At 37.4% G+C, this 17426-nt stretch overlaps 1 protein-coding gene across 1 annotated transcript in view; it reads right to left on the reverse strand.

Annotated features, from left to right (window-relative positions):
* Positions 1–17426, reverse strand: part of znrf2b (zinc and ring finger 2b) — a 45076-nt gene that overhangs the window by 8509 nt on the left and 19141 nt on the right. The window contains exon 2 of the mRNA XM_084089642.1: positions 14299–14394. Within this exon, the coding sequence (XP_083945768.1) occupies positions 14299–14394 (96 nt within the window). The remainder of the gene's footprint in view (positions 1–14298; positions 14395–17426) is intronic.

Consider the following 17426-nt stretch of genomic DNA (forward strand, 5'->3'; position numbering starts at 1 on the left):
ATGAGCAATTTGCAGAGATGCGTATCAGAGCTGTGAATGTCACTGGGAACGCTGTTAAACCGCCCAGACTGTGACATCTGCGACACTCGCTGGCTAAAATAAACAGAGTCATTAACTGTTACATAATACTGGATAAACCTTCCCGTTATGGCCGGCGCATGAGCGGTACACTGGGTCACATGAGACGGCAGATGACAGCGGCGCATGGACTCTGAGCGACTGACCTCAAGTGCACAGGGTTGAATTCCCACTGGGAACTTTCCAGATCTGGGAACACACGGATAACATGGCAAACCAAGAGCTGAGCTGGCCTTATTGGGCCAATCTCACCCGTCAAGAACAAATCTGGGTCATATTTCACACCAAAATCTAAATAAATCATAAAAATCCATATTTTGTATAATTTATAATTATATTTCCCAACCGTCTCTTAAATATATAAGAGCCCGTTGGGATGGAGCTCACTAAAAACCTGTCAAGAATGCGTCCGGGTTGCATTCACCCCAAATCAAAAAAGAAAATATGCAAAATCCAAAAGAAAATGGGATCATTAAGACATTCGTTTATTAACAAATAAGCGAATTTAGCTCCAAAATTTACTTCAACGAAAAATATCAAATCTTATTGGAAAATGAGAATGCAAAAAAAAGTATTTTAGCAATAGTAAATATTTGTTGTACTGCCTTTACTGTTATTTTTACTATTATTTTTACAGTAAAATATATGTTTGAGAATACCTTAGAGAGTACCAGGAATAACACACACACACACAAAAAAAATAAAAATAAATAAATAAAGTGCCCCTTTAAAAGGTTCCTAATTTTGTTTTGGAGTCTCCTACAATAGGTTTATGTGCAACCAAGCTCAAAAAACACTTTCATTTTCTCATAATATACATTTCAGCATAACCTCTTTTCACAGTGTTTGAAATGGTTCGATCAAGAATTCGGTCTCTCTAAATTCCTCCTTTCCTAGAGTCTACTCTGCTCTGATTGGTCAGATGGCCCAGTCTGTTGTGATTGGTCTACTCTGCTCTGATTGGTCAGATGGCTCAGTTTGTTGTGATTAGTCTACCGCTTACAGCACGTGTCGGAAACGAAACACTCATTAGCATATCTGAATTTCAGCTCCAGAGGCTTCCACAGCGCCTGATACTACACAGTGATACTAACAATAATGACAGCGTCAGTCAAAGTGGATTTGCTTTTGCAGCGCAGAAAACAGCTTCTTCTTGACATGAATAACACAAACCAAACTCTTCCAGGGCTCAGCTACAACTACAGTGTTTGAGGGCGGGTCAAAGTAGATGATGTTCGCGGACAGCCAACGAAGACCATGCAAATTTGTAACAAACCTACGTAGGTTCAAGCAGGAAGTGACACTGGAATTGCTGACGGCTCGTTTAGTCAGTTCGGAATCTACGGGTTCTTTTAGGAGACAATAACTTTTTATTTGTCGTGGACTTTGATCTTTAAAATTTTGCAGACCTTCTACATTCACAGACAGCTGAATATTTGAAAAAGCATAATATGGGCACTTTAAAAAAATCTGTATGCATTACAATCATGAGAAGTTGGAGTGAAATATACTAAATTGTCATGAAAACAATATCACAAGAAAAAAAAAAAAACCCTGCTAAAACACTGCTCCAACTAATCCATTAAAATTAAAATTTAATTTAAAACAGGTTGTGCTTAGGGAAATTCATGGGCACAATTTTATTTGTCCTGCACACCAATAAGATTCTGTTTTTAAGATAAACTTTTGACTGCGATACTTGAAGACAACATGTTGTGAGTGAGTGTGTGTGTGTGTGTGTGTGTGTGTGTGTGTGTAAGCAGAGCTCAGCTGTGGTGTCAGTGACACTGACACAGGCAGAATGTGGACTGAACTTGTACGACCCGTCGTACGACTGCAGTGATTAGAACCAGCAGTCATGACCTTGAGAGAGTGACGGGAACAAACAGCCATGGAGAACGCCGGGAGAGACACTGTAAACATAAACGCCTGCTTACAGTTTACACACACACACACACACACACACACACACACACACTGCATGTGCTGCAAATGCAAGTACACAAGCCAGTCAATATCTACCTTGTACATGCTCAAAGCCGTATCGAATATGCAATAACTTCTCCTTCAAGTCTTTCTGCATTTGCATCAAGTTAAACTTATCTGAACTTGCTGGAAACATCAGTCGCTAATGTTTGTCACCGCAAGCCACTGAAAACGAATGAATTCTTGTTTTGCCGCTGAACAGGCTTTACTTTGCCCTTTAAGACACACAAACGCAGAGGGAAGTCTTGCAGGTGACGTCACTGTAAAGGTTCCTCTCTCGTGTCTCTCTGATTGGCCTCACTGCACAGATGATGTCACGATCCACATCACACCCTCATCATGACCCTGCGCTCTCTAACTTGGCACATCCACCAACATCAGACGCAGAGAGACTGCCGGGATGTCCGGGTCATATTCACCCCCAAATCAAAAGGAAAATTATGCAAAATGCAAAACAAAATAGCATTAAGACATTAGTTTCAAGAATTAAGCACATTTAGCCCCCAAAATATATTTATTCTCATTAGTGTGTTGCAAAACAACAATATATTATTTGTACACCACGGTTTGTTGTACTGCATATTTATTCATATAAAAAAATAAATAAAATAAAATAATAATAATATTATATATATATATATATATGTTCAATTACCTTTGAGAATAATAGCAATTACAAAAGCACTGAAAAATTAAAACATCTGTATGCATTACTTGATAGTTTCTATCAATCGCTTGTTATATTCCTCATTTGTAAGTTACTTTGGATAAAAGTATCTACTAAATAAATAAACGTACATGTAAATGCATTGCAGAATGAAAAGAGTGAAATGTGCTTAATTGTCATGAAAATAATGTCACAAAGTAAAAAATAAGGGTCCTAAACTGGACAGTTACTTTATGAAATATATAGCGTAATCTATTATATTTTTCTTTCGATATTAGGTAAGACCTGGACAAGTTTTCATGAGATAAGAAAAAACAATCACTGCACACATTTTAAATGGGCCATTTTTGTACCTTTTAGTGCCATTTAATTCCTCAGTATATGAAATCAGTCATCTGTAACTTATAGACATCAGTATTGGCCGACCTCTAAATCTAATTACATCTATCAGCTAAAACCCTTTAAATAAGTGATCCAAAAGGGCATTGTGGCTGTCTACTTTGGAAGATTTTCTTTTCCTTTTTCTTTTTGTGGTCTGTATCTACGAGAAAGATGAGTATTGATTACCTCTTTATCTCGCAATACTTCTGCTGATAAACCCCATTCCCAAACCTGCAGCTACAACAACTGAACACTTTTCCTGAGAGGAAAAAAAAAACATTAATTTGCTGAAGTATGGAAAGAAATGTCTATGTGGTGTATGTTCAGGAACCTGCATGTTTACTTGCAGCACTGGAGAGCATGATGAGATTGATCACTCATCAGAGAGAAAACACACAGGGAAACTGTACAAGAGCCTGTACTCTTGATTCTCACATGAACAAACAGGTTTCATGACCTACAAAATATAATGAGGGTCCTAAAATGGACAGTTCCTTTATGAAATATATAATCAGTTATATTTTTCTTTTGATTTTGGGTATGACCTAGACTAGTTTTCATTATATGAAATCAGAGATTAAATAAGAGCAAACTATTGGTCACATGAGGACAAATGAGTGGCGACCTCATGTACATCATGATCATGCCTTTAGTGCGTCTGTGACTGAAGCGTGTTATTATTTCCCCCGAGATCAGGAAGCAAACATCCCGTATTTGATCCGAGCTCACATCTCGCCGCAGACGTTCGAGTTAAAGGTCGCATGCCGCTAGCAGCGTAGTTGGCATGGTGACGCTATTCCCTATGGCTTAACATAAGATCGGCAAATTATTCACCCTCTCAGGGGCCGGTTCACCCCGTCTCACCTCGGGACTGAGCACCACATCTGTATTATTAGGTTGATCGAGGACATTATGGCACCCTTACTGTGAAATCTATAGATCCTATAAAGTAATTAAAATGCATGTCGCAGCTGGACAACCCTTGATGGATCCCTAAGCAGGAGATTAGACTAGCCGGTTACCGAGATACAAGATGATCACTAGCATATATGGTTAGAGAGTCATGTAAAAAAGATGTAACTAGATAAACAAAGACAAGCTAAAAAAACAGGAATAACCTCATAACAGACACGAACTAAACCTGCAGTCTTTTTCTGCATTTCCTGTGCTGATTTTGTGGTAAAGTCTGCTGAGAAGATTTAAACATGATAAAGTGTTAAATAGAGCTGACAGAGACTTTGAAACTAGTTTGTCAAGCCGCTCAATAGGAAGTTAACCCTATGAAGCAACTCTATCATATTTGATACACACAATTCTAAGGCCTCTCAAAGGATCAACATGATCAAAAGTTTGAATTTGAAAAACCTGATGTACACAATCGATTACATGCCTTCTGTTGTCTGATTGATAGTTTATACTTTTTGCAGTTTTACTAAAAATCATGTTCAGATGACAGCATCAAATATAATCAATCAGGTTTTTGATTAGTTTATTTGTTCATCTCTCAATCATCAATGTATTGCATTGCATTATATGTTTTGAAACTATACAGAGGTTTGATCATAAACTAAGCATTTAAATATCATCTTACTAAGACATTATTGGGAGACGACTGATATTTATATGCATTATGTAAGTAGTCGCTATACTGTCATAAAGATCTCATTGATACATTACAAACTATCAGAATTTAATATTATGTTTTGACCATATTTATATCAGCACCTGAACCAAATTGCATATGTTTGGCTCAGTTTTATTTTCTAAATAAAATGTAGGCGTTTCTTTCACTTCATATTCTAACTATATCATTCATCAAATATGAGCAAATAAAATAAACAAATAAAATTCTAGATCTAAACAAATTCAAGTCAGATTTTGTGCTACAAACATCCATGACAGCTTTTAACTTATCCATGCTGCCAAATAATTATAATAAATGCCAACGTGAATTATAAAATCATTTTAGTACGACCATTCAAAACCTGAGGGTCAACCATGTCGCAAAGCGATCACCAACAGAATCATTTTGGGCGGGGATTAATGTAAACACAGATATCAGATACCAGTCATATCTAAAGTAAATGTCAACAGGAGGAACAAAACCCCCCGGGGATATGGTCAAAAAGAAGATCAGATCTGTGCATTAAGACTTGCAGTGTAAACACAGCCTAAAGCTTCGGCCCTAAATGTAACCCTCTAAACCAGTGTTTCTCAAACCTTTCGACTCTGAAGCCCCTTATTTTCCACAATAATATTCAAAAGCCCCATGACTTTTCCAGCTGTTCATGATTAAAGCTACAATATGTTTGTTTTTTTCGCCACTAGGGGTCGCTAACCTCTTACAATAACAAAGGCGTAGGTTGATGACGCATAAGCGGAATCATGGAACTTGCCGTCATGTCGAAGGATCTAATAATGTTTATGGATGAGTGAATACACTGATGTTTTTAACATGTATGGTATGAAGCAGGGCGCAATTGCTAATCAGAGACAGATATCAGCAGCACACGCGAGTCCCGCGGATATAAAGGAATAAGGACATTTAATTCTACCGAACTACCCGCAAGTGCAGAATTACTACTCACACAGGTCAGTTTATTTGACGAATGAAACTTGTGAGGTAACGCAGCGGTTTCACTTGGTCTACACTATCACACTAAACTGCATTTGAGTGTGTTGAAAGTTATAATGTTATTCTATGTGTTAGTTTATTCCATTGCGTTCAGAAAATCAAATATTTCTTGTCGTACCAAGGACTAAACGCCTTCATAAAGGTGACCGCACTTTCACTGTTATGGGACCGAGATTATGGAGCGGGCTGCCTCTATCTATTAGATCTGCTAAATCTATATCAGTATTCAGGAACTTGCTCAAGGTTAAGGTAATCTCAATGTGGTGTCTATAGTGTGAGATTTGTTACTATGTATGTTTCAGACCTGCAAACTTAAGGGGGGTAAGATAAGATTCTTGATAGCACTGTGTGGAAAAATATGCTTTTCAAAAAAAAACAAGTGGTTTTATTAATTTTAAAGTTTAAGCTTGAGTAAGCAAACTGTACTTTTTATGTAATTTATGTAATAAATAGAACCTTATTGTAAAGTGTTACTGATTAGTTAGTTATAAACCGATTCAGACGTCTCCTGAGTTCACTGTTGGAAAGATCAGTTGTTTTAACCATTCATTAAAATTAATCGGTTCAAAGGAGTCATTAGTTCGCGAATTGGACGTGTCATGCGCGTTGTGTGATTATCCCAGCAGTTAGGACATGGACATCCAAGATTTGTGTCAACACAGAAAACATTTCATCACAATAGTTTTTTTCGTTTAATTAAAGTGTTGTTTTATGTCAGCTGAATGTCCGGATTTTTTTCTCCAGAGAAGATAAGACAACTTATTTAGCACAATTCACACCAGCGGTAATTCAGGAAAAAAAAAATCTCCGAATGCTCCACATGAAACTTTGGTCTTCCGACCTTTTACCACCGTGTCAATTTATTTAGATTAATATGTGCGAGGGAGAGAGAGCAAGACAGCGCTTAGTTTGGAGACGGTGAAGTCTTGTTTATACTTTCGCCTGGCTCTCGTTCTTTCAGTTAAACATGCGCCCTGTCACAAGCGCAGCAGTTCATCTACATTACTCACGATCAAATAAGACTTTGGCGGGACAAAAATTAACTTTGGCGGGCGCTAAAACAAGTTCAATGCAGGAAAATTCATGCGTGAGTTTCCATTAGACTCGCACAGTAGCCAGGCGTCTCATCCAATGGCGACTGGCGAGCTCAGTTGACGCTGTGTGCTTCAAGATTCTGACGCAAGTGCTAAGATTCCGATTGGCCAAGAGAAAAAGTGCTAAGATTCCGAATTTTCCAATAATGTTTCGCAATTCTAGCCTGCATGGCATGTTACTGTGAGTAACAGTAAAAAGTTTGCAGGTGTGATGTTTTATATTTTATTCTTTTTTATTTTAATGTAAAGCACTTTGGGCAACCTCGGTTGCATTTAGCAGTGCTAAATAAATAAATAAATAAATAAATTAATAAAGAGAGAGAAAGAAAGAAAATAAATAAATAAATAAAGAGAGAAAGATAAATAAAAAAAGAAAGAAAGAAAGAAAGAAAATAAAGAAAGAAAGAAAGAAAGAAAGAAAGAAAGAAAGAAAGAAAGAAAGAAATGCTCATCCTCCATGTATCTTGAAATGGCCTGATACGTTTGTCAGTTCTGATTAAGTGGCACAGGAAGTACAACAATATGGGGACATCACAACACACCGCACACGCGCACGCATGCGTCACAGAGTGGCCCAGTCAGCTGAAGAGCTAATTAAAGTTGAACAGAGCGCTATGCTCATGATAACTCAGAGCGGACAGTTATCGATTCGGCCCAGCTTTTCAGAGCCTTTTTTCCTGCCCTCACAATCTCGCTCTTAAGAAGTTGGCGAGGCTGAGGGATTTCCTGTCACACGGCCAGAGTCTTAGCATGCAGCACAGACTGCTGGGATCCGCTACGGGCTGAACACGTTCTCCTTCATGCAGGACACGGAGTGACACAGGCTGAGCAGTGCAACAGGACCAGTATGTGTGGCTGCTGTGCATCATGGGAATGCTTAGCTCAAAGTTTCTTGCAGAGCGAGATGAATCGGACATGTTTGCACGTTCAAAAACGTATAAATGCAACACAGAGTAAGACGCTGAGAGGTGATGCACGAGCAAAATATAAAATTTACTGAAACATTCAAGCATACTATTTTCATTTTTGTTAAAGCATTAAAGGATTTTGCAACATACATACATACATACATAACATGAAGAATCAGCGTTTTTGAACGAATCTCTTGAATGAATGATTCAATGAGAAATACATGTGTCGCCACCTACTGGTGTAACAATGCAATTGATGCATTTATTTGAAACGTCAAGTTACTTTCAAAAGATGATTTACTCTATTTTGGTCGCTACCGAAGACATCAGTGTTTATATCCGAACTAGAAACTTTTATCCCAGTACTTCTGTGATCATTTGAATTGTAACAGAAATAACGATGCTGTTTGTAGAGCTTTATGACAACCGTGGTTTAACAGGCAGAGCCAATAAGATCACGTGGGTGTTTAAATCGATAATCGTGCAGTTCTAATAAATATATAGGATTTTCTAAATAGGACAATAGGAAATTCCTAATGTGAAATATATTTATTATTAATTTAAAATATTATAATTTAATATGAAATATCTATTTATAATTTGCTTCTGATGCTTTAAAAATAATGGGGAAAAAATTTATTAAATCCTACACCACATTTTTTTTTGGAGATTTTGGGTATTGCCTGGCATTTTCACTTGATGTTCCCTCATCTAATGGCTCTTGATCTCCTGAGTTCAACTAATAAATATTAATGAACTGTGTTTGCTGAGAGTGTTTAATAAATGTGGCAAGCATCTGGTTCCTGACTAGCGCTTCCTTCCAAACATCTGAGAGCTGAAGTGAAGATACAGACACTACAGCGGTTTATTCATCATCTCTATTATGTTCACTGCCAAGTGCTCTACGCGTGGTGCTGTGAGTGTGTTTGGCCCAGATTAGCAGCAGAGGCCATGTGTTGAGACGGGCCCCGGAGGGAGAGCATGCATCTGGTGTTTGGTGCTCTGTGGGCTTCAGCGAGAGGCAAGAGATGGAGAGACAAACTCACACACACATTCCTCTAAAGCCTCAAGAACCTGCCATGTTCACCAGGTAAATGTTATCCATTTATATTCCATAATCTGACATGTTTCTGAGTAAAACAGAATATTGAACGAGAAAAACCGAAGGACAGAACTTGATTTCATCCATGAGGAGTTGACTGGAAGGTGATTGTAAAATAAGAAAGAGAGCAGCTGAATTTTTCTCTACTTTGATGAAAGATTATAAAGACAAAAAAATGTTTCTTTATAATAATATGCACAGACAAATTGTTTAATGCGACCAGGACCAAAATAACACGAGCTAAGAAAGTAAATAGAGTAACTTTTGACTTCATGATAACTTTAAAGATAACCTGTAATCATAATTTATAAGAGTTTATATTTGCTTCCCTGATAAATGTCCTAGTAAGTGCACAATTCTTAAGTATGAATTATGTTTATTTTTATATTGTATGTATGCAAGCATGTATGTATGTATATGTGTAATATACCTAAACCTTTAACAATTTGTTTTTAATTATAAGAAAGAGTGTTTCCTTTGAAAACACCACAACTATTCATAGCCATTTTTAGTGCTGAATACTCCATTTCAATCATAAATACGTCACATTACGGAGATTAAATGTGCTGCAGATGGATTGGAAAACTAGTTTATACTGCATAATATTCAGTACACAGCCTACCAATATACTAAAACACACCAAATAGAAGAACTGAGGATAAGGATATATTATGGAAGGATAAAACAGCATGAAGTTATTGTCCACAGAGGTTTTTAGAGAAAGACATGATCCTCATTCAACCAGCCCCATTGATTTTCATTTTACCGCTGCTTTATTTGCATCCTTCAATGCTGTTGTGTTAATGTACTAAAATTAGCTGCTGTCGTCAATGAGCCAGGGGGGCATTTTTCACTCTCAGCCAAAAACTAGGGGTAAGTAATGGAATAAACCAAAAAGTGGTGTCAAGAAAATGTTTTTTTTTTAATAAAGCCTTGCACATAAATCAACTTTAATTAATGTATATTTTGTAATAATTCTGTTATTCAGTAAATACAGCTCTCGAATGATGGCGTTGATCAGGCTTGACTTTTCCTCCAATGGTTGTTCTCCGTCACACAAACCTGGCAGCCACGGCACTAACCGCTGGAAATCTCATGTTGTTTTAGATCAGATTTTTCACTATAACATCTCTCGGTTTGGCACATTCCCCAGCTGCACGGAGGACTCTATCGTCCCGCTGAGTTTATGGAAACTGACGATGCCTAAAATCATGACAAAGGGCTATAAAAACAAGATGACTAAAAGATTCAGACTGAAAAAGAGGACAAATTCACGCTCGGGTTGAGGATTATGGCTGAACGGATTCTATATGATATTAACTATATAAACTTTTTAAAACGATGATAAATGAGTCAGTAGAAAGCCAATGAAGCCCTGTTTACACCCACTACTAACGTCAGGTCAAGACTCACATTCAACAGTACAAGATCAGGGGCCAGTTGCAGAAACATAGCAACTGTGTCTTAGTATGATCAACTAGCAGTAAGTTAATCAGTTTTAACATTTTTGGTATCAAATAAGACCAATCTACACTTTTATTTAACGGACTTCAAGTTATGAACAGTGTTAAAGAAAAAAAAAAAATGTATGACTAACTTGTAAAACTAGTCTTAGCAGTTTATGCAACAGGCAGGACTAGACCCTCAAAGACCCAGAAATAACAATGAGCAATCCACTCAAAATGCCATGTTTGCTGTGAGAAAAAAAAAGAAGATTGTGGAGCAAAATAGTGTAGACTTTTTACTTGGCGCTTTATCAATATTAAGTCACAAAATCAAAGACCCTTCAGTCAATGAAATCTGATCAAAAATCTCATAGGCAGGTCCAATTCAATCACATAATTTTGCTGTTGATATAAAATTAAGCAACATGGGTTTTAATTGTATTTGCAAAAAATAGTATTTGCTCATTAAGTTTTCTAAAGAGCATGTCATTAAACTAGTTTCATGACCTTTCCTTGTCTTGACAAATAATAATAATAATAATAATAATAATAATAAAATAATATAACTTTAGTGCTTTTAAAGGAAATGCACAAATATACATTTTAATAATAATAATAATAATAATAATAATAATAATAATAATATCTTTTAAGTCCTTTTAGAGGAAATATTAATTGCACAAATATTATCATCATTATTATTATTACTGAAATGTATAATTATGCATTTCCTCTAAAAGTATCTAAAAGAGTGATACAGTGAGGAAAATAAGTATTTGAACACCCTGCTATTTTGCAAGTTCTCCCACTTGGAAATCATGGAGGGGTCTGAAATTGTCATCGTAGGTGCATGTCCACTGTGAGAGACATAATCTAAAAAAAAAATCCAGAAATCACAATATATGATTTTTTAACTATTTATTTGTATGATACAGCTGCAAATAAGTATTTGAACACCTGTCTATCAGCTAGAATTCTGACCCTCAAAGACCTGTTAGTCTGCCTTTAAAATGTCCACCTCCACTCCATTTATTATCCTAAATTAGATGCACCTGTTTGAGGTCGTTAGCTGCATAAAGACACCTGTCCACCCCATACAATCAGTAAGAATCCAACTACTAACATGGCCAAGACCAAAGAGCTGTCCAAAGACACTAGAGACAAAATTGTACACCTCCACAAGGCTGGAAAGGGCTACGGGGAAATTGCCAAGCAGCTTGGTGAAAAAAGGTCCACTGTTGGAGCAATCATTAGAAAATGGAAGAAGCTAAACATGACTGTCAATTAGGGATGTCCCGATCCGATCACGTGATCGGAAATCGGGCCCGATCACGTGTTTTCAGACTCGATCGGAATCGGACGTTACCCCCCGATCAGGACTCGGATATATATGTATATATATTCTCATTATTTTTTAACACATCTATAGTTATGCGGTGGCACAGAGTTACGCCGGTTTCACACTGCACGCGTTAGCAGAGCGTAAGCAGCGCAGGAGCAGTGCGTATGGTGAGCAGGAGCAGGACACGCGCGTTTTGCTTTCACACTGGCAGCGTTTGTCACGCGCGGCTGAACCGCGGGTTGTGTACAGACAGAGTCTTGGATAAGTTGGCATTGCTTTTTTTCGTTTTCAAATACATTTAAGAGAAAAGACTTGTCAAGAAGCTTATTTTATTAATAATTTCATTTATATAACTTTTGGTTCATCTTTGTTTTTATTGTTATGGCAACAAGTTTGTTTTTGGACATTTGTTTTCTTTTTAAATTGCTGTTGGTCATTTGATTGACTGTTTAAAACACAATAGATATCATCAATGCACTTTTTGGATAAAACTGCGGTGTATTTTGGCCATGATTAATGTATTGTCACTTTAATTCAGCAAAAGCGGCGCAGCAAAAATAGATCGCGGCGCTGCTGCTCTGCTCTGCCGCGCCGCCTCTGCGTGCGGTGTGAATGCTCTAATCTGCTAACATGGTCGGCGAAAAAAAAACACGCTGCACGCTCTGCTAACAGTGCAGTGCGAAACCGGCGTAAGAGTTAGGAGTGTAGTTCCTAAAAGCACATTACTGGCTTTGCAAACACTGTGGCACTTTTATTTTTTATTTGTTTACATGCCTGCCGGGTATTTTAAGTTGAGGTGCTATTTGTTTATATAGGCTATTAGACTTTTTTTATATTTACTGTTGCACTAAAGTCCAAAAGTGAAGAATTTATTTATTACTTGATTGTTCAAGCTACCTCACAGAAGTGCTCTGTTTGTTAACAGAGTTGTTGAATGTTAAAATAAGGTGAATTAAATAAAAAATAAGGAACATCCTGGATCTGTTTTTTCGCTCTTCTTTATTCTTTTTTTATGTGTAATAGAAGTATCGGATCGGGACTCGGTATCGGCAGATACTCAAAATCAAATGACTCGGACTCGGACTCGAGGGCAAAAAAACCTGATTGGGACATCCCTACTGTCAATCTCCCTCGGACTGGGGCTCCATGCAAGATCTCACCTCGTGGGGTCTCAATGATCCTAAGAAAGGTGAGAAATCAGCCCAGAACTACACGGGAGGAGCTGGTCAATGACCTGAAGAGCTGGGACCACCGTTTCCAAGGTTACTGTTGGTAATACACTAAGACGTCATGGTTTGAAATAGGGGTGTCGCAATATACCGGTATTGACGATAATCGTGATATTCAAAGCATGAAATATCGACATCGTGTTAATTTAGAGCAATACAATATACCGCATTGGCGATATTGGCGTTTTCTAGACGCAGCGCTCGTCCGCGCCCGCGCAGCTAGAGTGAATCAGTGAAACACTGTCCACACCCGAAAAAAGAAAGCTCGCCAGTATTAAGAACAGAGTTCTTCGGCTTCAAAGAAAACAGCACCTTAAAGGTGGTCGCACACCGGACGAGAAGCGCAGCACCACGAAATTCGAACACATTCTGTGAGTGTACACACACCGGACGAGAAGCACAGTGCGGTTCTATTCGGCGTCTGTCCGCGGCGCCCAGCAACGGCTCAGGACCTTGTTCAAAATCCTGCCGCGACACAGAGCGCAGAAAAAAGTGTTCAGATCACAGACTCAGCAACTATTGTATTTAATTGTACAGTATAATCATAACATAGTACAGACATTATCTCAATTCCATAATGTCCTTAAACAATGATATTGCTGGCCATAAACTGAGAAAGTGCGTGTCCGGTGTGCGATACCTCGAGTTGTCATAGACGCGATGCGGCTATTATTTTACTAGTCATCATGGAATGGGAAACGTGACATTAACTGTTAACAGGGGGTTTCTGTGTTCATATATTTAATAAGGGGTGATTATTAAAATTAAGAACCCCGTTTTCTTTACTCATCTTATTTTTGTAGCCTATTTGTATTTGCACTTGATTTTTTTATATTTAAATCTGCTATCTGCATGACTTTATTGGCGCCAGTGCAACAACAGGTTTAAGAGCTTTTCAGTTCTTCAGGAAACCTTCAGACAGTGTTTGGCTTCAGTTTGAAACCAGATAATCTTCACATGCTTGTCTTCCTTCACAAAAATTTGCCATAGATTGAGTAGCACGCAAGAAGTAAAAATGCATGTGCCTTGTGTTTATCAGTATCCTTATGTTTGTTGGGTAAAAAAGAAAAACTATATAAACAAGTAAAAATTAATTTGACTGATAACTACGTTTCTGTGCAAGACACGAACTGCAACCGCTGGAAAATTAGATGTTTGAACATGACTGCACAACACTGCAACAAATCACCAATCCCTATTGTGAAGCCAAATCGTTCCGTTCATGCCGGATAGATTGTGGACTATAAAACAGTGAAAGGTGGCTGCCAGGTCTTAACATGAGAAGCAACAGCCAGAGATAATTACAGCATTACGCTCTCCTCTGGAACCTGAAATACATCCAAACACAATGCCTTTCTTTCTTTACAGGAGAGACTCAAACATATTTTCCACTGTATAAGCATTTCACTTCAACAAAAACATTCTCACCGTTGTACGTCACTCTAGGTTTTGTCAAGCACATGACCAGATGAAGGTCCATTTCATCTGAAGAGATAAACTTGGAGCAGACGGGGCACTTGAAACCTGTGAAGAAGAAAAAAAGGAAAATAATATGAGTTTAGGACTGCAATGAAAAATCAATAATGGACTGTTTACACACAGAATGTGTTTTTGCATTTAAAACTGAGACTCGCAGTGCAGAAAAAAAAAAAAAAAAAAAAGCAAGGCGAGTTTAAACCAGTTCAACTTGACACAGTCTTCTAAACACATGGTGCTTATGTGCAAGATACTGTAAAAGATGTGAGTGGAACAGAGACATCCATGTAGTGCATGTTAAACCGGCACAGAGGAATTCAAAAACACATTCTATGTGAACAAAACCTAACAATCTCAGTTTTGAGATGGGTTGTAGTGCCAAAGACCTTTGAGTTTCTTTGTTTATCTGACGATAGTTTTCTCAAATGAAATGGTGTGAGATGGTAGACGCTGAAAACACCATGAAAACGGAGACATGCAGAACAAGCAGATTTCATATTTCAACAGCAGTCTTTTGTGTGCTTTAATATTCACAGACACTAGTCCATAAGGCCGTGTGTCCACCAAAGCGTTTTTTCACACGGCTGGCGTATTTTTTCAATTGTTTTCAATGGGAACGCCGCGTTTTTAAAACGTCATGAGCGTAACAAGGCGCTGAGTGTTTTTTTCAAGCTGAAACACTCGGTGTTTTTTACCGGTCGCCGAGAGTTGAAGAATGTTCAACTTTGGGTAAAACGCAGCGCTCATCACTGTCACTTTTTACTTGACAACCGTCAAGTAAAAAGCCATCAACCGATTGACAATCACTTTTTACCCAACCGTCCAATCAGAGTGGAGGAGGGGCGGGACTAATACCACACCGACCAACTGGCACATTCTGCTTGTACAACGTCAACAGATGACGACAAGAAGCATAATAACGGAACAAAATAATTTAAAACAAGGGCCAGAGAAAATACGTTACATTGTATCGACATTTTAATATAGAATCAACACAGAAACAAAATATGTGTGAAATGAGATACTAGTAACACTTTCGCGGATATTCCGTATCATAACAAGCAAAGCGTCTCAACTGAAAACAATGCTGCGCTGCCAAAACGCTCTCAAGCGCCCATAGCTAGGCGTTTTCAGCAGGCTAAAAACATTTTGGTGGACACACGGCCTAAAGCAATGTGTTTAAGTCTACAGCCCTATTCTTTTTATCAAATTCTGTGAGATTCTGTATTCTGTAAATTTAATTTTTATGACTGGATTCCACAACGAGATGATGATGATGATGATGATGATCAGCTGACCAACCAGAAAAGGTTTAAAGGGCTCTAAAAGACAAGGCCGAGCACGAGACAGAAAGCGAGACACACAATAAAGAGGGTTTGTCTCGCGTGGAGTGAGTCGGGTCGTCTCAGTGTGGGCAGCTGAAACACACAGGCTAAATACAGCTGAACTATGACAATATGAGACATTCTCTGAGTCTGGATGAACACGCTCAATGATATGATTCACTGGCAGCTGTGCCGAGAAGTGGTCTGAGGGCGTCTTGTGACACCACTGACCCGTGACGACCTTGTGACAAAATTTTCAGTCACTTGGGTGCGACATGCATTGCGGGTGTTCTGAATAAATGTGCTATTGAAGAAGAGGCGACACAAATGACAGCTTGACATCTTTCACAGTCAAGAAAACAGCTATGAGGAGACAAATATACTGAGGCATACATTTCTTTTTACTGAACTGCTAAATGAGGACCTTTCAGAATTAAAGACATTATTACTGCAATATTTGTCTGGAAAGCTGATGTCCATTGTGAAAAATTCTGTATAACTAAAATTGAGCTACATGGATAATAATTTAACTAATTCAGAAAAATCTAGAATATCTGTTGTGTTTTACATGGGACTTCAACTTCATCTCGGTATCTTATACATTAGAGCAAAAAATGGTCAGCCAGACGCCTTAAGTAAAATATCTACATGAAGTACCCACTGAGATTTAAGTTAATATTTTAATAATTTAATGACATTCATAATTTATATTATTCATAATAACAGTAAAAAAAAAATAATAAAAAAAATAATAGGAATACTAATCATAATAATAATAATAATAATAATAATAATAATAATAATAATTATTATTATATTATTAATGATTTAAATTCAATGTCAAATTAAAAAATTGGGCTGCACAATTTAAATAAATTTGAAATCTTTTTTATAATTAGAATAATAATAATTATTATTATTATTATTATTATTATCATCACTATACTTTATTATTATTATTACTACTACTACTATTATTTTATTTTGATTAATTGTGCAGCCTCATTATTTTTTTTTTTTTACTAATTAAAAAAAAAAAAAAGATCAACTCACAAACCCACATTTGGAAAACCCTGTATTAGTGGGTCACAATTCTAAAATGGGTCATGGACAGCATGTAAAAACAATGCTAAATTCAAATAATACAATGCAACTAGCCATATAATCATACAGTTATTATAGGTTATGCAACATGCAAAAGTGTGATCAAGATATCAACTACTCAAACAGACGTGCATTTGACTGACCTCATCCATATTAAAGATGACATTGAGACAGGTTAAGGCAAGCTCACACTACACAACGTTTGGCTAGATTTTGCATTGGCAGACTTGGAACATTTTCAAACCACTTTGATATTATCGCCACGCAATCTTTTAGTGTGTGCAACGACAAGGTGGAAGTAATCCAGCCAATCACAGTGCAGATGGTATAAATGGAAAAACCTCAAACACCTGCGTGAAGTTCGTGAAAAAAAACACAGACAATCAGAAGTCTTACAGTCCTGTAGTGTGAGCTTGCCCTTATGTGCACAGGCCACCAGAGATCACCTGAATGCTTATATCACTATTTTTGTTTAGCATATCATTAAGAATAGTTATTCAAGGTGTTGGTGCTCCTTAAAAAATGATAATAATAGCTTGTTAAGGGAATCTTTAAGTGGAATCGGAATCAATCAGAATCATATATACATGCCTTAAACCAGGGGTCGTCAAGTAACTTTGGCCGCGGGCCAATATTTTTTTTAGCCAGTAG

Source organism: Abramis brama, assembly GCF_963993115.1.
Source record: "Abramis brama genome assembly, chromosome: 17".
NCBI lineage: Eukaryota > Metazoa > Chordata > Actinopteri > Cypriniformes > Leuciscidae > Abramis > Abramis brama.